Below are 22,256 nucleotides of genomic sequence, written 5' to 3'. Positions count from 1 at the left end.
ATAAATTATTGTAGTGTTTATCAACAAAGATTTTGCGCTCGATCTTTTCAATTCAATTTTATGGAAAAACGAGCAGAAATGCATATGATTTTTTTGGACCATTTGATAGAAATAAACCTATGGATTCAGGAAAGATATCACTGTAATTGATTGAAATTTTCCTTTAGACCAAATTTTGGAGACTTTTGTGACATGTTCACCCCCTTTTTTGCTATATTTTGTATCTAAGAAATGCAGATTGTTGTCATGGTTACACCCAAAAGGGATTATATTTCACCCTTATGACCATTAGAAATTAAATCTATGGAAGATTCTCTTTCTATAAGTTTATACATGCATAACACACGTATAAAGCCTTCTTTGTTAGTGAGGAGGGGAAAGAGGGTGTTTAAAAATTATGAGTGTCAATTTTAAGTTTTTTTCCTAACTGTGTATTGCTACCTCAGATCACCCCTGTTAGAACAAAGGAGCTGGGATGTAATGAACATTATCATTAATCTGCTTGGGGGTGATTTGTCTCACTTTTTTTTATATTTTCATGTAAGGAAATTTCCTAGTTTTTATAGACCGCAAAAATTTAAATTTTTTGGTCGTATATTGCTATCACGTTGGCGTCGTCGTCGTCCGAATACTTTTAGTTTTCGCACTCTAACTTAAGTAAAAGTGAATAGAAATCAATGAAATTTTAACACAAGGTTTATGACCACAAAAGGAAGGTTGGGATTGATTTTGGGAGTTTTGGTCCCAACATTTTAGGAATTAGAGGCCAAAAAGGGCCCAAATAAGCATTTTCTTGGTTTTCGCACTATAACTTTAGTTTAAGTGAATAGAAATCTATGAAATTTTGACACAAGGTTTATGACCACAAAAGGAAGGTTGGGATTGATTTTGGGAGTTTTGGTTCCAACAGTTTAGGAATTAAGGGCCAAAAAAGGGCCCAAATAAGCATTATTCTTGGTTTTCGCACAATAACTTTAGTATAAGTAAATAGAAATCAATGAAATTTTAACACAAGGTTTATGACCACAAAAGGAAGGTTGGGATTGATTTTTGGAGTTAAGGTCACAACAGTTTATGAATTAGGGGCCAAAAAGGAGCCCAAATCAGCATTATTTTTGGTTTTTGCACCATAACTTTAGTATAAGTAAATAGAAATCTATGAAATTTAAACACAAGGTTTATGACCATAAAAGGAAGGTTGGGTTTGATTTTGAGAGTTTTGGTCCTAACAGTTTAGGAATAAGGGGCCCAAAGGGTCCAAAATTGAACTTTGTGTGATTCCATCAAAAATTGAATAATTGGGGTTCTTTGATATGCCGAATCTAACTATGTATGTAGATTCTTAATTTTTGGTCCCGTTTTCAAATTGGTATACATTAAGGTCCAAAGGGTCCAAAATTAAACTTAGTTTGATTTTAACAAAAATTGAATCCTTGGGGTTCTTTGATGTGCTGAATTTAAAAATGTACTTAGATTTTTAATTATTGGCCTAGTTTTCAAGTTGGTCCAAATGGGGGTCCAAAATTAAACTTTGTTTGATTTCATCAAAAATTGAATAAATGGGTTCTTTGATATGCCAAATCTAACTGTGTATGTAGGTTCTTAATTTTTGGTCCAGTTTTCAAATTGGTCTACATTAAGGTCCAAAGGGTCCTAAATTAAATCACACTGAACGATGTCCATTCCAAGTGTTTTGTACATAAAACGACATTTTATGTCAAAAAAGTATACTAGTTTGGCTTCAATTCTTCCATATTCTTTCAAAAAAAATGTTCCCTCATTTCAAATTCTCGTAAATTCCGTAAATTTCCTTCGATTTTGACAAGGTTTTCAACAAACGGAAGCGACATGTTTACACTTTCATCCGGGTATTCATCAAAGAAAGATAACTCATGTTTGCACTGTTTTGAGCGGGAAATATAAAAGATGTATTCTGATCCCGGTAAAACGGGACTCATCGTCAGCTGTCTGAAGCGTGAATCCCGGTAAACAGGGACTCATCGGCGAAAGGGTTAACAAAAATTAAATTATTGGGCTTATTTGATATGCTTCATCTAAATATGTACTTTGATTTTTGATTATGGGCCCAGTTTTCAAGTTGGTCCAAATCCGGATTCCATATCAAGTATTGTGCAATAGCAAGAAATTTTCAATTGCACAGTATTGCACAATAGCAAGAAATATCTAATTGCACAATATTGTGCAATAGCAATTCATTTTCAGTTGGAGTTATCTTTCTTTGTATAGAATAGTAGTTGATAATATATGTTGGAAATTTGCCAGACATGACTATGATGTCATTTTCTATTTTTATTTGCCAATAACTTTATGTAAATAACTTCATTGGAAATTTGCCAATATAAAATGTTGCTGATGAAGCTTTTTTTCCTTATCTTATCTAAAATGTTTTTAGATAATGTATGTTGGACATTTGCCAGACATGACTATGATGTCATTTTCTATTTTTATTTGCCAATAACTTTATGTAAATAACTTCATTGGAAATTTGCCAATATAAAATGTTGCTGATGAAGTTTTTTTTATTGTTTTATACAATAAACAATGTATATTCACTTTTACTACCAACCAATCTTTACCATTCAGTGATAACAAGCACTTTATTTTACATTTTAATATTTTATGATGTATTTAAAAGAGTAGTTATTGTTGCAAACTCCATTAGAAATTTGAATTGATATCAGTTTTGGAAAAAGGGAAACGGGGATGTGAAAAAAAAGGGGGGGGGTAAATTTTTCTCATTTCAGATTTCATAAATAAAAAGAAAATTTCTTCAAACATTTTTTTGAGAGGATTAATATTCAACAGCATAGTGAATTGCTCAAAGGCAAAAAAAAACTTTTAAGTTCATTAGACCACATTCATTCTGTGTCAGAAACCTATGCTGTGTCAACTATTTAATTTTAGATTTAAAAAGTTTGAAGAAAAAATCTTTAATTGATTTGTAAAATCTTGACATTTGTTTTGTGTAAAAAAAAACCCCATGTAATGTCAAAAATTTGATCACAATCCAAATTCAGAGCTGTATCACGCTTGAATGTTTTGTCCATACTTGCCCCAACTGTTCAGGGTTCGACCTCTGCGGTCGTATAAAGCTGTGCCCTGCGGAGCACCTGGTTACAAGTTCTCAACAAGTTTATTTGTCCCATCTCTTGACACCTGAAAATAAGTTGATCATGAAACTAGTTGGTTTATAGTAATTTGTATTGAGTAAACTCCCTTGGTTTTCTGTGTTTATTACATAGACCATTTTTTAAATGAAGATGCACCTTATTTGAACTTCTAATTTTAATCCATATGCACTCATTTTTGTTCACACATTTCTGTTTAATAGATATGCTTTATTTGACTATTTTCTGTTAACAGGCAGCAATAGAGCAAGCTAATATTCACTTTATGAACAATCAGAATTATTCCAATGGTGAATCGTTAGATGGAGCTGAAGATCTCTCTATGAAGTCAAACAGAAATGACAGTTCAGAAAGCCTTTCAAAATTTGATTTTCCTTCTAGGTAAGCAAATTTATTTTGTTGTTGTGTGATGTTGAATTATACCTGTTAAGTTCATGATTAAATGAATACATTTATCTTATCAGGTAGGATGTACTAGTACCAAGAAAACATCTATATGCAAGATTTAGATGGAGCATTGTGTCTGTGTGTGCATCTGTCCTTTATAAGTCTACAATTCTGGTTTATTGTAGGTCAAAATTGTATTCAATGATGGCATTAAATAGAAAGATGAGGTATGATTGCCAATGAGACTTCGATCCAACTAAAAGGAAAATATTTTTATGCCCCACTTAGTAGCATTGTGATTTTTTTGCTCTCTGCTTCCGTCTGTGTTCCTATTCATGTAAAAGTTTTTGGTCAAGGTAGTTTTGGATGAAGTTGAAGTCTAATCAACTTAAGACTGAGTACAAATGTTCCTTATGATGTGATCTTTCTAATTTTAATGCCAATTAAGTTTTGACTCACGGTCCACTAAACATGGAAAATGATAGTACCAGTATATATGTGTTATACGGACACATTCTTGTTTTGATTATGAAAAAACATTTCTTATTGGTGAATTCTCAGTGACCTATAGCTGCTAACCTCCCCATGGTTTTTAGTTTGGTGGATAGTTGTCTCATTGGCAATCATACCACATCTTTTCATACTTATCCTTATTTGCAACTAAATGTAATGAAGAAATATTAAATGAATACATAAATACACTTGTGTGGTAAAATGTACACACCTGGTAAAACAGGTTACAAATCTAACAGTCCTAGTGACATAAATGTCAATTTTTTTCTTTTTCAAAATTGAAATTCTTCTCATGCACATGTTTTAAAATAATATAAACATTGACATGTATCGATAAAAGATTGATTAGATATGTCAGACAGATTTTATATTACCTTATTAATATGTCAACTTATGTTATTTTTTCTGCACCTATGTATTTGGTAATTTGTTGATTACAATGAAATACATATTTATTATGTGCTGTTTTAATTAGAAAAAATGATTTTGTTTGACACTTCCTTATAAGGGAAAGATTCTTGAATTTGAGAAAACTAATTATTTGTTTTCCATAAATCAATTAGTAAACTAATATCACGATCTGCTGAGTAAGTTTGCCCTTAGGAATTATGAAAAATAAAAAATAAAGATTTAAACAGGTGTTGGGTACACATAAATGAGACAGTAATCTAATGATATACAAAAACCAAAGACATTTGGAAGGAGTTTTTGTAGGCATTGATAAATATAGAGAAAAGGATGTGGTGAAATAGGTCAATCTTGATATTTTTTATGTAGATATGTCGAGGTTGAGTAATTTTTGTTTTTTAATAAGAGAAAAAGAAATGGTTAGCTTTGTATATTAATCATAGTCGCATTGAAAAAGAACAAAATAACTTCCTGTAAAACAATGTAGATACTACACAACATGGATTTATTGAAAGACAAAAACATTTTGAATCCCCCCCATTAAAAAACCCCCACTAAAAACATAAATAAATGAATAAAACATATATGAACAAACAATATAATATTATGCATACTTAGTAGAAATGGTATTTGATTTGATTCATTTAAATATTTATTTTTATGATTTTATTTTTTTCAGGGAAGAATATCACATGATGATGAAAGAAGAGGCTCAAGATGATGCTTACAATGAAAATGACAATGAGGGTCATCTGGGTGATAGGATTGATAAAGATGAAGATATGAATGACAGTGAAATAGACAGTATCTCACAGGAGATGATTGAAGTGAAAACTGAGGATCAGATTTCTGTGCATTCTCCGAAAGACATTTCACATGTACCTACAAATCATGAAATATTTTCAAGTTTGCTTCAGAAAGCACAAGAATCAATGTCAGCGGCTTCAAGTCATATAGCATCATAAAGAACAGGACCATAACAGTTGTAAACAGTTATTGATAAGAACAATTTGTTAGAGTAAATGTTCTGCTTTAATTTAATACATAAACAAGAAAGCGATTGACATTTTCTTTAATACTTTTTATGATTTTGATTTACAATGTCAGCCTTGTATAAGGGGGACAACTCTTAATTATAAAAGAATGAATCTGAAGGTTGTAAAAATCTAAACTGGATAGGACATCTTTTGTAAAGAGTGTCAGGAAAGTTTTAATCAAAAATGTTTTGTTAAGAACTTCTATTATTCTAGTGCTTTACATGTTGTGTTTGTATGTTGTTGTTGTTATTTTTAGAGCTTTTAATTGTTTACTTGTTTTGGACCATTCAGATGACATGCAGATTTGAAGTGTTACAAATTTTAATTTTAATTAGCAGATATTTAGATCTGGAAATCATAGCTTCTAGGGCAGTTTTAATTTAAAAACAGAATGCAGTGCTTCATATGCATAATTTTAATGTATAAAATTTTACCACAGTCAAGTGCATCAAGCATTGTAGATTTCATATTAATTTGTTTTAAAAGTTTTGTTTGATGTGCAATAATAGGCAATACAACACAGCTTCAACGAGGAGCTATGTTTGAGAAAATATAACTGGAGTTAGTGCTTAACTACATTTTGTACATTTTGATCAGAAGCATGTTTTTTTATGAAAGGACCATCATATTTTCTGAGTATTTTTAAAAATATTAATCTTGTTGACAATGTCTGTAGACAGAAGATGTGTGTATTCTGTTAATATTATCATCAATGTAAAAATCATCAATTCATACAGTCAGAAGGACCAAAAAAATGATTGTTAGTTCTATTATGTATTTATACTGATTATTTTGTTAGGTTGTTTTAATTATCCCTTGCAACATGTTATTGAGAAGTACTATAGTTGTGAAACATTATTATTTCAAACATCTAATTACTCACTAGTTAAAACAAATACAAGATAAGATTTAATTTCACAGAAATATTAAGACCAATGGTAAATGTTTGGAATTCTTTGATATATTTCAGATTGTTACTGGTAGTCTAGACTTATTATTAAAATTAAAGAAACCATAAATTTGGCCCCAGTAACTATTTCTTAAAGTATTGTTATAAATACTTCCATAAAATCTGGTTAGTTGTTAAGCATTATATTTTTTAGTTTTTCTGTAAGTCAATTTGTTTGTGAAATTGGCGAGGTTGATTTTGGGTTATAATTTTATATGGGAAATAAGTGAACACTGTATCATCTCACTAGTTTCTCACTCTATGTTTCAGTATTGGTAAATTAAGCATGACATTTTTTATTTTACAAGATTGTGTTCATGTATTTTTGTACATTCTGGTCCTTGTTGTATAAATGTTAGTTGTTAATGTATATTTTACTGTTTAAGTCTTTTGACTATTCATTGAACTCTGTAAATACATTGTACATACATCTTTTTTTTCATAGAATTGAACTTCTGAAGTCATTCTAGGGATAAAACGTAATATTATATTATGATTCTATTTATGAAAGACTTTTTAAGATAAATTATAATTAAGCAATACATTTTTTCCCAGTTTAACTGTTGTTAGACTAGTTCCATTTCATTGTTATATCATCTCTAATATTTTTCATCTCTAGAGTGTTGGCAGCAAAATCAATATTTTAATTTCAAAATCTTAACTTGTTACAAATTTCCAGCCTCCCTTAAAAAGAAAACAACCTAGAAAAGCTATTTCTAGTATTTTGGCCTTTACATTCAATAATTTGATTAATTGTGTAACTTAGAGTTTTAAGATATGATTGAACTATTATTTTACTATCTGTCCTATTTTCACTTTTTACTGTAGATAGTCACTGTTAAACAGAGCATTCATACGCCAATATCTTTATGTATACATCTGTCATTTTATCATTAGATTTGAAATCTGAAAACATTTGGATGAAATAGAATTTATTATTGCAGAAATGCAATTGCTTTCAATAAATTTGAAAGCTGTCTTTAAAAAAAATATCAGAACTACAGACATTTCATGAAAACATGATTGACTTGACCACTTTTTGTACAAATACGCTTTATTTAATAAGGGGAGGTAAAAACTGTATTTTACAGCAAGTCAGAAGTTGCATTTTTTTTTAATTTGAAGAAAGTACCCCAATTTTATTTTTATTTTCTCAAAATGATGTCCAAAAGAATTATAAATTTCTGTCAATAAGTTTTATTTATCTACCCAAGAATTATTTTTTGGGAAATTTGCATACTGTTTTATTTGTTTAATCAAATGTTAGGAAAATGTACAGCATATATATTTATATTACGGATTACAAATGTGTCGAGGTTTGTGATTGGATAACAACACAGAGATGTCAGTATATATTCAGGAAACTGCCGGGGTATATACGACGTTTTTGTCCCCAATTGGAACCTCAAAAACGTCATCATAACACCGGTTACTATGTGACGTAGTCAAAAGCTATCAGACTGTCAGAGGCTCACTGAGGGAAAATAATGACGTGCTTCAGTCAATAATACATTTTTGATACAAAATCACGCAATTTACACTTTTAATACTTAAATTTAATGTTAAAAGTGTTCTTATAAATTATTACATACACGATAAAATTATGTTCACAGCAAATTAGAAAATCCTTCACGTATGCCGAACATATCAGGTTGGGTTTTTCAATATATATGTGTTGTCAACAAATACCTGCACTGGAAAATAACATTAAGTCAGGGGTAATCCGTAATATATGTGTAATTCAGGTCTCAGAAAGGGTATATACTGTGACATTCCCGGCTTAGGGCTAATATCCCCACCACCTTCGGCTCAGGGGATATAAACTCTAAGCCGGGAATGTCACAGTATATACCCTGTCTGAGAACTGAATAACATATAATATGCTGCTAATTATTTCATATTTTGTTTTTTTTTCGTTCATTTTTCATTTCATTTCATATTTTATTTGTTTTCTTTTTAATGGGACAATCATTTCCTAAGAAGTAAAGAGATGATAGTCTGAACACTGTTATCTTTATTGTTATATCATTGATTTTAATCACTTTCAGAAGCAACAGATGTTTTCATTTGTTCATTCTCTGTTAAATATATTTATTTTTTATGTCTGATATATCTGTTATACAAACAAAACCAACACACTGATCTGTTATTGACAGTGAACTAATAACAGTTTGAAGTTTTTAATGTCAAACAAAAAACTATTTGAAGTTTTTAATGCCAAACAAAGTAAAAGGAGAAAAGAGAATAAGATTTAAAGAAATTATGAAAAATAAAATCATAGAATAAAGATACTGATCTTTTAATTTTTTTTACATTTCAAGAGATTTATGCTTTTATCAAAAATAAAATAAAACTAAAAGATTTTATATGTTGATGTAAATCTGATGTGGTAAATAAAAACTATCATATTTGATTTTGTAACACAGTCATGCTATATTGTTCAGATAAATTTCTGTTTTATAAATTTGTTTGCATAAGAAAACATATAATTTGCAACTGGTTTGCCTTATGCCTAAATAATACCTGTATTCAAAATATGGTTCATGAAGCGAGTACTAATTTGGTAGAATGTGTTAGACTTTTAAGATTTTAAAATCATTTCATAAAACATATGTTCACCTATCTCACTAGTGTTATTCTTGCACATCAATTTTACATACCTCTTTTTCTCTGTTCTTTCATCTTTCTAGTCATTTTTTGTTTTTTGTTGAATTTGCAATCTGTTTGTTTCTTTCACATGTACAGTTGTTTCTTTTCTCCTGAAATCAAACTCTCAAATAATTTAGCTAACAAAACTTTGTATTCATTGAGATTAAAAATTGTAAACACAAACATTCCCTTGAATTTTTCATATATTTTAAGGTTACAAACAACTTGCTAAGTTATATTTGTAACATTTTATCTTTCAATCTTTATATAAAAAGTATATCAGTTAAAGAATCAGAAAGTATTTTTCTAAAACCATAACATCATAACTTGGTAAAAATAATAACAAAAAATGGTCTTTCTAATGTTGGATTATACATTCAAAGCCCTGTTCTTGGAGAAGTTTTTACTTAACAGTATATGAATAGTACTCTTGGTTTTCTGTAACAGTAACTTTTTGTTTTATATGGTATTCTTGGTGAAATATGACTGTCTGTAGCATCCTCTATAACTTGTACTTTTGTGATTTGTAGATTTGATTGACATTTCACAGAAGACTATACAACAGTTACAAAAGTTTAACTACATTAAAACATAACACAATATGGTTAATCACCTAAAACAACTGTTACAGCTAATAAAAGGTTATAAGATGTTTAGAATAAAAGAACTATTATGAGTTAACATATGTCAAACATGCAATATATCTATCATATGCAGAGCAAAAATAAGTTAGAATATTTTAAGATGTAATGATAAAAGTAGACTAAAATTAAAACTGTTTAACAATAATTAGTTGTAAAACAGGTTATAAAACTTTTAATAATAAAATATCCAAAAGATGCAGAAAGTAGACATTTGATGAAGATAAATTAAGATTTCTATGATTTTAATTTCCTATTTAGATTTTACAAGGTAGTTCTATTTCAAAATCTATGCAAGTATTTATTACAAGTTGTGTCTGTTATGTATAAATTATTACAAGGAGTAAAGTATGTATACTTTTTTATCAGGACAGCTAGAAAATTATACATATAATTAGAAATGTAGTAAAATATCAATATCTCAGTTATCAGATAGCTGTGTGTGCAAGGGCATTTTAATTAGATAAATTTATAAAGCATGATTTTAAATGATGTAGACATTTATTTTTAAACTAAAGGATGTTTTAATATAATATTTTATAGTTTCCTCTTCAGCAATGGTTATGTAATCTCTTTTACTGCACTACACACCAATTAAGTTAAATCTGGAATAGCTATATTTTTTTCTTTCTCAGGAAAATCTGTATTTTGAATAGTATTTTACTACTATGGAGTGTATGTAGTAACCGGTGCATTTCATGATAACCTATCTTTCTCTATTGTGTAATGTCTTCATCAGAGACAATAAATAATATACTGGGTTATAATGTTCGTTTGTTTTTTCTTGTGACTTCATGATTTAAAAGAAGATATGCTATAATTGCAGTAATTGTGTTAAGGTCATGAGACAGCCACTCTACAATAATGGATCATTAAATTAGAAGACACTACTGCATATGTTTTGCTGATTTTTTCTTGCTGAGAAAGATGTCAACGGAACATCACCACGAATTTCCCTTGTTTTACTTCAGGAAAGGGAAAGTACACTATTCTATTGGATGATCATTCATAATAGTAGGTGGGAAATGAGAAAGTTAAAAATTTGCCTTTGAGAATTCCAATCCGAAGTAGAGGAAGAATAATGCATACTTACATTTTGACTTAATAGCAAGCCTCTTTTAAGGCCCATAGATCCAAATGATCTATTGCTATCACTTGAATAAAATTGAGAATGGAAATGGGGAATGTGTCAAAGAGACAACAACCCTACCATAGAGCAGGCATCAGCAGAAGGCCACCAACAGGTCTTCAATGCAGCAAGAAATTCCCGCACCCAGAGGCGTCCTTCAGCTGGCCCCTAAACAAATATATATACTAGTTCAATGATAATGATCGCCATACTAAACTTCAAATTGTACACAAGAAACTAAAATTAAAAATAATACAAGACTAACAAAGGCCAGAGGCTCCTGACTTTGGACAGGCGCAAAAATGCGGCAGGGTTAAACATGTTTATGAGATCTCATCCCTCCCCCTATACCTCTAGCCAATGCAGAAAAGTAAAGGCATAACAATACGCAATTAAAATTCAGTCAAAGAGAAGTTCAAGTCTGATGTCAGAAGATGTAACCAAAGAAAATAAACAAAATGACAATAATACATAAATAACATCAGACTACTAGCAGTTAACTGACATGCCAGCTCCAGACTTCAATTAAACTGTTTGAAAGATTATGTCTTCATCATATGAATATCAGGCACAATCCTTCTATGAGGGGTTTAGTATCATACCATCATAACATATATGAGAAGAACATAACCAGTGTCATGCCAACAACTGGTTTTTAAATAAATGTGTTTAGTTCCGATGCAAAGACCCTATTAGTGAATCAATATTAATTCCAAAATATGCAATCTTAAATGACCTGACAACAGTATCGTAACTATATCCCTTCTTAATAAGTCTATTTAAAGGTTTTGTTAGCTTCTGAGCTGAATACTGACATTTTTGTGCTTTATAAAGAATATTTCCATAAAATATTTGATGCGAAATACCTGAACGTATAGAAGTCTGCATGTTGAGCTATATTTACGAATGGTGTCCTTATACCGATGATAAATTTAAGTAAATGTTTTGACTAGTTTGTAATTTTTCAGTAATACATAAATTACTCTCGTTAAAGTCTAAAACATTGTTACATACACGAGCAAATCCTACAAGTTGCATATATAAACACCGTAAGATGGTGACAAGGGAACGTCACCATCTAAAAAATGGATAATTAACGGTAGGAAATGAGAAATCATCTCTTTTATCATAGATTTTAGTATTAAGCTCTCCGATAATGATATAGATATTAAGATCGAGGAAAGGGCAGTGGTCATTGTTAGTATTAGCTTTACTTAAAGTAAGTTCAACAGGATAAATTTCTTTAGTATATATACTGAAGTCGTCAATATTGAGAGCCAAAATATCATCCAAATATCTAAAAGTATTATTAAATTTGTGTATCAGATGTTGTTTCAATGGGTCTTTGCTGATTTTAGTCATATATTGTAACTCATAACAATACAAAACAGGTCCGCAATAAGTGGTGCACAGTTAGTCCCCATTGGAATTCCGATAACCTGACGATATACGGAATCTCCAAAGCAAACAACAATGTAATCTAGTAAAAATTCAAGGGCAGATATAGTATCAAAACATGTCCAATTGACACACATAGTTTTTTTTTGTTTATTGCTATTAAAAAATGACCTGAAAGAGTTTGAACATTCTGACTTTTTTAAATACCAATTTAATTATGTGTGTGAATTTTTTCTTAATGAGAATGTGAGGCAATGTGGTATATAGGGTAGAAAAATCAAAACTTTGAACAGATTAAAAACCACCAATATAAGCATGCAATTTATCAAGTACTTCCAGCGAGTTTTTGACACTCCAAAAGTAATTAATTCCACTATTTTCGAAGGCCTTATTTGAACAATTTATTGTCAGGTTTTTGATTTTACCAATAAACTCATCGTAGATACCAGGACTAAATTTTGTATATACGCCAGACGCGCGTTTCGTCTATAAAAGACTCATCAGTGACGCTCAAATCCAATAAAAAGTTAAAAATGCCAAATAAAGTACGAAGTTGAAGAGCACTGAGAACCAAAGTTCCCAAAAGTTTTGCCAAATACAGCTAAGGTAATATATGCCTGAGGTAGAAAAGCCTTAGTATTTCAAAAAATTCCAAAATTTTGTAAACAGTAAATTTATAAATATAACCATATCAATGACAATTCATGTCAGCACAAAAAGTGCTGACTACTGGTCTTGTGATACCCTCGGGGAAAAAATCTCCACCAGCAGTGGCATCGACCCAGTGGTTGTAAATGAACTCATCATAGATACAGGACTAAATTTTGTTTATACGCCAGACGCGCGTTTCGTCTATAAAAGACTCATCAGTGACGCTCGACTCCAATAAAAAGTTAAAGATGCCAAATAAAGTACGAAGTTGAAGAGCATTGAGAACCAAAATTCCTAAAAGTGTTGCCAAATACAGCTAAGGTAATCTATGCCTGAGGTAGAAAAGCCTTAGTATTTCAAAAAATTCCAAAATTTTGTAAACAGTAAATTTATAAATATAACCATATCATATCCAACTATAGCAGTCATCACGTGACTTTCGTGACGTCACACATCACCCGTATCAAGCCCAAGTAAAATATATAGAAATGCACAGGGGCTTTCAGGAATCGATAAAATAAATTACTTTGAGTTCATGATGCAAAAAGTGTGGGAATATATATTAATTCCTCATATATTTAGAAAGATAATTATGCCTTTTGGAACAGTTTAATTTTTGGTCTTCTCCCTTCCAAATGCTTTTGAAAATTTATCTTGTTGCCTCGATAAGTTCCCATGTTATATCATACAACTCCGATAAATATTTGATTTTCTGTCTTGTTAAACATAAAATTGCGACTTAAACAAAACAGATGGAATAATTGTGGGAATATGTTCTTATTACTATATTCATAAATATTTGAAATATCGTAGGTGCAATAATTTATTTTTTTATTATGTCCCTTCCAAATTGATTTGAAAATTAGATATTTTCAGAAAATCTGGTATTATTTTTCAAAATGGCGACCACATTGACAGCGTGGGCCGACTTGGTAAAAATATATTTTGTAAGATTGTTACATTGAAAATCAAATAACTTTGAATGCTCGCGTTTTAAGTCATTGTCTTACCTTAAAGCAGCCTCTAGAATTTAACATTTGTTCCTTTAGGCATAGCTGATACATGCTGTTTCTGTTTTTGTTTATATTATTTTGAAAAAAATGGCAACCAAATAATTTTCAAACGTAGACGATGTTCGACACTTATTTTGTCCATGCAAATAATTCAATTTAAGTTCACTGTTTATATTGCAATTAAATATGACACGTTATTGTAACTATAATGATGGCCAAAGACATAGGTAGATTGAGGAGATATTTTAGTCATAACATCGACGTGATCAAAGAAAACAAATATGGCACCTGATCACGATATGTAAGTCTTGACAATACCTATGTAGATTAATTAGTGGTGTCCTATTCTCAATGAAATTCATTACGAAATTATTTTATATTTATAAAAGAAGACCTCGAATGGATATCATAATTAACCGAGGTGAAATAACTATATTTTTCATTTTTCTTTAAACCATTCATAGGGGAACCAGTAAATTTTACATCCTAATTAAACCAGTAATATGCAGAGTTATCGAACGTAATTATGACTGAAATAGTTGCATATGCAATGACAGTTCATGTCAGCAGTGTACTGGTAAGAAGAATAGATAATTTAGTAGTGGAACAATGGCTTGAAGACGAATTAAATCAATATTTTTAAGGTGTTTTGTGTAGCTTCGGAAGCCAATACATAGTTGAAACTTTCCTTGTTTTTGGTTCTGCTTGTAAAGTGGTAGCTAAAAGTTTATGTTTGTTACAGATGTCGTTTTCTGAAAATGGAGTCAGTTGGAATGTTGGTGAATTGGTGATTTCTTTTTGTAGAACCTCAATGTAAAATTTACGTCAAACAATAATAATATTATTAGCAGCTTTATCGGCCGGGACAAAAACAAATTCCTTGGCTAGTTCTTTTAGTTTATGTTTGATACGAGAAATAGGTTTATTGTGGTTATTGTTAAGAGTAAAATGTTCTTTAAAATGTTGAATACGTATATCAACTATGTTCATTACTGAATTAAGAAAAGAGTCCAAAGATTTTTTGTCAGCTTTTTCCCGTTTTATCCATTTCAAACAGTAAGTACGGAGTGAGTCGTGGATGATATTACTGCTATATGAAATTGTGTTGCAATCCTCTAAAATGTTATTTAACTTATTAATCGGTAATGAACAGAGCTTTGTTAACAGATAATGTCTGCCGTTCTTTTTTTAAATAGAAATTATGTCCGAAATATTGGTGTGATTGGTCCGAAATTTTCTTTGATTGCGATTTTTTCTACGACCATGAAAACGTTTTTTTTCGAACAGTTTTAGAAACTATCTCCAAAATGTTAACAGAATCGGTTCTTGATGTATTGCAAATTCCCATTGTATTATCATTAACACCGAGAGGGTAGACTGTCTGTAATCCGATTTAATTCAATTATTTCCCGTGATCGTACAAACTTTAAATGAGATTCACCAGGCTGCTTATTTACTACTTCCAAAGGTTGAACTGCTAAAGGCTATCGTCTGTTGTCTAATAATGTCTGTAACTTTAGAAAAATTCTTCCTTGAAACCAATATGCTAAATCTCATTAGAATTTGGTCAGAAAATTAAATCCTACTTTTTAAAGAACCACTCTGATTCAAACAAAAAAATCTCTGAAACTGACATTATCAAGATGCTTGATTTCTTGATTGACAACATATTTGTTACGTTTAGAAGACATGTTTTTCAACAGACTGTCAGCATTCCAGTGGGAACCAATTGTGACCATCTTCTCGCCTCCTTGTTTCTTTACTATTATAAGGCTGACTTCAAACAGGAACTTCTGAGGAAGAAAGATAAGAAGTTAGCAATATCCTTTAACTTTACTTTCCGCTATATAGATGATGTTCTCTCACTAAATAATTCAAAATTTGGTGACTATGTTGAATTTCTATGTAGCAACATTCCAGCAGCGCCTGTATATGGAGCATATATCTCCCAGTTGATGCGATATTCTTGGGCTTGTATTTCCTTTTATGATTTCCTTGATAGGGGTTGCTGCTCACAAGGAAGCTATAAAACCAAGAGTTCCAAATGGTGAAGTTGAAATCCTTCCTTGGTAAAATTTACTGACCCCATCACGAGTTGTTTGACCGTTATGAAATAACCGTTTCACAGTTGATATCGGATATGTTCCTTATGTCGTAACTACAACCCACTTCCATTTTCACCTCATATGTGACCTACCGAATTAGACTATTTACCGGGTTTGTAACATCATGAGCAACACGATGGGTGTCACATGTGCAGCAGAATTTGCTTACCCTTCCAGAGCACCTGATATCCCCCCAGATTTTGGAGGGGTTCGTGTTGCTTAGTTTTAAGTTTTCTATGTTGGGTCTTTTATACTATTATTTGTCTATTTGTCTTTATTTTTTAGCCATGGCGTTTGTCAGTTTATTTCGATTTATGAGTTTGACTGTCCCTCTGGTATCTTTCCCAAATATGGCGAAAAGTATAACATGAGGGTAAAATACAAAGAATATTGTCAAATCCTAGGAGATTATTATAACATAGAAGACAAAAATTAAAACATTCACCTATTATCTTGACAATTCAAGATAGGAAGGTCAGCAAAAATGATAAGCATAAACTTGATCAATAATAGACAAGTAAAACTAAAATCATCAATTGACTCCTGTGTGACAAAAATGATTAGCATAAACTTATTCAACAATAAACAAGTAAAACTAAAATCATCAATTGACTCCTGTATGACAAAAATGATTAGCATAAACCTGATCAACAATAAACAAGTAAAAATAAAATCATCAATTGACTCATGTATGACAAAAATGATTAGCATAAACTTGATCAACAATAAACGAGTAAAACTGAAATCATCAATTGACTCATGTATGACAAAAATGATTGACATACACTTATTAATAATATACAAGTAAAACTAAAACCATCAATTGACTCCTGTATGACAAAAATGATTAGTATAAACATGATCAACAATATACTAGTAAAACTGAAATCAATTGACTTCTGTATGACAAAAATGATTAGTATAAACATGATCAACAATATACTAGTAAAACTGAAATCAATTGACTCCTGTATGACAAAAATGATTAGCATAAACCTAATCAACAATATACTAGTAAAACTGAAATCATCAATTGACTCCTTTATGACAAAAATGCCTAAAAACTGACAACAACTGGGGGTTGTTACCCTTAATTGATGATTGTTCTTATCATGTTAGCCTTTTCCCAAAAAAATTGATAGATAGATACACACTTGACTTTTCTAAAAAAATGTATAGATAGATAGAAACTGTCATCATTATTTTTAACCTACTTTAAATTCTTTGATGTGCTTATTCTAACTGTGTTTTTTAGTTTTGGACACATGTTTCAAATTGGTCCACATTAAGGTCCAAAGGGTCCAAAAATCATGTTTGAATTTAACAAAAAGTAAGTCTTGGGGACGCTGAGGTTCATTGATATGCTAAATCTAACCATGTTTTTTTTTTTAGATTTGGAGTATTGCACTATATTAGGTAGATGTCCTGTTTTAAACTTTAAAGTTTTGGACCAAACTCATTCTGTGTCAGATAATTAAAGGCAACAGTAATATGAATTTTCCTCAGAGTTCAGTAATTTTGTGATTTTACTTTTTATGCCCCTGCCATAGCAATGGAGGCATTAATTTTTATACTTGTCCGTCCTTTCGTCCTAAAGTTTGTTTCCATTCTCTTACTTTAGTTTGCTGCAACCAAATGTTATGAAACATATACACAATGCTTCTTACCACAAAAGACAGATCGAATATGGATTTTGGTTGCGTCACTGTAACCGTTCTAAAGTTATGCCCCTTTACAAATGAAACATTTCTAAAATTTTCGATTCAGTTCTCTAACTTTAGTTTGCCTCAAATTTTTTTTATGAAACTTATACACAATGTTATCACAAAACTCAGATCAAGTAATAATTTGAGTATAGTCACTTTTATCATTCTTCAGTTATTCCCCTTATAACTTAATAGCATATGCAAGCGGGGGCATCATCTGTGTCACATGGATACATTTCCCATTTATGTTTGATAACAACCTCCATATTTTGACTTGGTACTTGACATTTTATGAAATAATGGTGGTTGAACCTGATTTAATATCTAGCCAAACCTACAGCTTTATGACAATGTTAAAAATATCGCTGAAATGACAACACTACTTGACCGAAATACAGCACAAACACATTTATCACAGAGAAACGCACTAACAAATAATATCAAAGTCAACACAACATGCAAACCTGAGAACAACTATGAAAATATTTCATCAACGACAAACCCCAACAGGACATAAAAAAAGGTGACCACTAATGTAACTGATATGCAATCTCGAACTTTATACAATTCTTTTTACAATACTCGTCAAAAGAATTTTCATGACAATGTTGGCAAGGAAAGGCAATTTTATAATTATTTGGACTACACACGATAAGACATAACAGATTATCCAACCGAAACCATAATAGAAACATATAAAATAATAGGAACCAGATGCTCCGCAGGGCGTAGCTTTAACGACCGCAGAGGTTGAACCCTGAACGGTTGGGGCAAGTATGGACACAACATTCAAGCTGGATTCAGCTCTAAATTTGGATTGTGATTAAATAGTTGACACAGCATAGGTTTCTGACACAGAATGAATGTGTTCTAATGAACTTAAATTTTTTGTTTTCTCTTAGAGCAATTCACTATGCTGTTGAATATTAATCCTCTCAAAACAAGAATGTGTCCTCAGTACACGAATGTCCCACTCGCACTATCATTTTCCATGTTCAGTGGACTGTAAAATTGGGGTAAAAACTCTAATTTGGCATTAAAATTAGAAAGATCATATCATAGGGGACATGTGTACTAAGTTTGAAGTCGATTGGACTTAAACTTCATCAAAAACTACCTTGACCAAAAACTTTAACCTGAAGCGGGACAGACGGACGGACGAACGGACGGACGAACGAACGGACAGACGGACGGACGGACGGACGCACAGACCAGAAAACATAATGCCCCTCTACTATCGTAGGTGGGGCATAAAAATGTTTGAAGAAATTTTCTTTTTTATTTATGAAATTTCAAATGAGAAAAATTGAACCCAATTTTTTTAATCACATCCCCCTTTCCCTTATTCCAAAACTAATCTCAATTAAAATTTCTAATGGAGTTTGCAACAATAACTACTCATTTAAATACATCATAAAATATTAAGATGTAAAAAAAACTGCTTGTTATCACTGAATGTTATTTATTATAATTTATCAGTTGGTAGTAAAAAGTGAATATACATTGTATATTGTATATAACAAAGATTTAAGTTGATTCTGGACAAAGAAAGATAACTCCAATTAAAAAAAAATCTTGCTATTGCACAATATTTTGCAATTAGATATTTCTTGCTTACTATTCTGGACAAAGAAAGATAACTCTAATTAAAAAAAAATTTGCTATTTCACAATATTGTGCAATTAGATATTTCTTGCCATTGCGCAATACTGTGCAATTGAAAAGACTTGCTATTGCACAACACTTAATATAATAATTTTAGATCCTGATTTGGACCAACTTGAAAACTGGGCCCATAATAAAAAATCTAAGTACATTTTTGGATTCAGAATATATAAAAGAACCCCAAGATTTCAATTTTTGTTGAAATCAGACTAAGTTTAATTTTGGACCCTTTGGACTTTAGTGTAGACCAATTTGAAAACAGGACCAAAAATGAAGAATCTACATACACAGTTAGATTTGGTATATCAAAGAACCCCATTTATTCAATTTTTGATGAAATCAAACAAAGTTTAATTTTGGACCCCGATTTGGACCAACTTGAAAACTGGGCCAATAATCAAGAATCTAAGTACATTTTTAGATTCAGAATATCAAAGAACCTAACTGATTCATTTTTTGTCAAAATCAAACTAAGTTTAATTTTGGACCCTTTGGACCTTAATGTAGACCAATTTGAAAACGGGACCAAAAGTTAAGAATCTACATACACAGTCATGACAGTTAGATTCGACATATAAAAAAACCCCAATTATTCAATTTTGATGAAATCAAACAAAGTTTAATTTTGGACCCTTTGGGCCCCTTATTCTGTTGGGACCAAAACTCCCAAAATCAATACCAACCTTCCTTTTATGGTCATAAACCTTGTGTTTAAATTTCATAGATTTCTATTTACTTATACTAACGTTATGGTGCGAAAACCAAGAAAAATGCTTATTTGGGTCCCTTTTTGGCCCCTAATTCCTAAACTGTTGGGACCTAAACTCCCAAAATCAATACCAACCTTCCTTTTGTAGTCATTAACATTGTGTTTAAATTTCATTGATTTCTATTTACTTAAACTAAAGTTATTGTGCGAAAACCAAGAATAATGCTTATTTGGGCCCTTTTTTGGCCCCTAATTCCTAAACTGTTGAAACCTAAACTCCCAAAATCAATCCCAACCGTTCTTTTGTGGTCATAAACCTTGTGTCAAAATTTCATAGATTTCTATTAACTTAAACTAAAGTTATAGTGCGAAAACCAAGAAAATGCTTATTTGGGCCCTTTTTAGCCCCTAATTCCTAAAATGTTGGGACCAAAACTCCCAAAATCAATACCAACCTTCCTTTTGTGGTCATAAACCTTGTGTTAAAATTTCATAGATTTCCATTCACTTTTACTAAAGTTAGAGTGCGAAAACTAAAAGTATTCGGACGCCGGACGACGACGATGACGCAGACGCCAACGTGATAGCAATATACGACGAAAAATTTTTCAAATTTTGCGGTCGTATAAAAAGAATACATGAATGTTGGATGTACAAAATACCGAAACACGTCGTACAGCAATGCAAAATCACACTCGGGAATATGACAATGATGGTATTAAAAGGTACTTTTATATTTATTTGGACAACAAACGAGAAGACATAACACATTATTCAACCGAAACTATTAGAGAAACATAAAAATAAATACATGATACCGAGACACGTCGTATAGCAAAGCAAATTCACACTCGGTTTAACAGTCATATTCGTGAATAAGTCACGTTTGCTTTGTCAAATATTCAAATCACATTACAAATTTGAGCTGTATCAAGCTTGAATATTGTGTGTATACTTGCCTCGACTGTTCATGGACGATTGCCTGAAAAACAGTAATTGGCGCAAAAGGACTGCTGCCCTTTTTGTTTGAGAAAAATAATTTTGACAAGTTTGCCTCTCAAGGAAAACTGTGTAAACATCCACTAATTGAACATATCTCAAAATTAGGGATTGAGCAATTCAATTTATAAGATAGTAGTTGATAATAGTTCATGTTTCTTGGAAAGCACGTCCTCAAAACGTAACAAATATGTTGTCAATCAAGAAATCAAGCATCTACATATTGTCGATATCAGAGAATTTTCGTTTGATATGTTGACGAAACATAAAACATATGAAGAAATGGACTTAAGTATTGATGTATTATTGCAAAGATCACTTACGCAGACATATTATAATATATGTAATGAAAATAATTTTATGATCAATGTTTAAATAAAATTATAAAAGTGATGCAATTTCATTGAGTTTCTTAGGAAATAACAAAATAACAATTACAAGATCTAGCCGACTTACAGTACATCCCCCCTAAAAAAGGGTAAAACAAAGGCATTTAAACAAGCACCTCCAAATGATAGGAATGGGTCGCTAAAAGCTATATAATAAATAGGATTTTTTACGATGAATAGATACCTTATAAACTACGATGATAGGTGGAAATCATGTCAAATCAGATGGACTAAATACGATTAAATTTAATCTAAAAAAAAAAAAAAAAAAAAAACCCAACCAACTAGCAGACTAAACAATAACTTCACCGAACAAAAAATCTTTTATTGAAATTAAAACGATAATTTTACTAAATATGAACACAGCTTAATAAATTATGTTCATCGCGTGGACTTATACCCCCAAAACTTATTTACACACACAAAAATGCATTTGAATACTAGTTTTACACCCAACAACACATAAAAAAAAGTACCAGACGTGTCTGGTTAAAAAATTACCTAAACAATTTTGACAGCTATTTAATTTTGTCATTGTCATCAGGGTGAAGATTCTGAAATTGTCCGTTTATAAATTTTGAAATTATTAAGAAATTAAGGTTTCAACTGCCTCAGGCAAAGCTGACTTTATGTGAATTTGACTACTTATTTTACGTATTTTTGTCATATAGCTCTTCAACGGTTTCGGTACTTATACATCCTCGGATTTCAAATGTTTGGGTTTGGGCGTTCCTGATGAAGGTTAATCAAGAAAAGCGC

General features: G+C 31.0%; 1 protein-coding gene across 2 annotated transcripts in view; it reads left to right on the top strand.

Moving 5' to 3' along the window:
- Positions 1-10,500, top strand: part of LOC143079514 (forkhead box protein P4-like) — a 64,053-nt gene extending 53,553 nt beyond the window's left edge. For both annotated transcript variants that reach the window (XM_076254899.1, XM_076254891.1), the window contains 2 exons: positions 3,385-3,530; positions 5,137-10,500. In XM_076254899.1, coding sequence (XP_076111014.1) covers positions 3,385-3,530; positions 5,137-5,422 — 432 coding nt within the window. In that variant the 3' untranslated portion in view covers positions 5,423-10,500. The remainder of the gene's footprint in view (positions 1-3,384; positions 3,531-5,136) is intronic.
- The last annotated feature ends 11,756 nt before the right edge of the window (positions 10,501-22,256 follow it).

This window comes from Mytilus galloprovincialis, chromosome 1, assembly GCF_965363235.1.
Source record: "Mytilus galloprovincialis chromosome 1, xbMytGall1.hap1.1, whole genome shotgun sequence".
In the NCBI taxonomy this organism is placed as follows: Eukaryota; Metazoa; Mollusca; class Bivalvia; order Mytilida; family Mytilidae; genus Mytilus; species Mytilus galloprovincialis.
The sequence above is the reverse complement of the archived record's forward strand: the minus strand, read 5'-3'. Positions and strand labels throughout refer to the sequence as shown.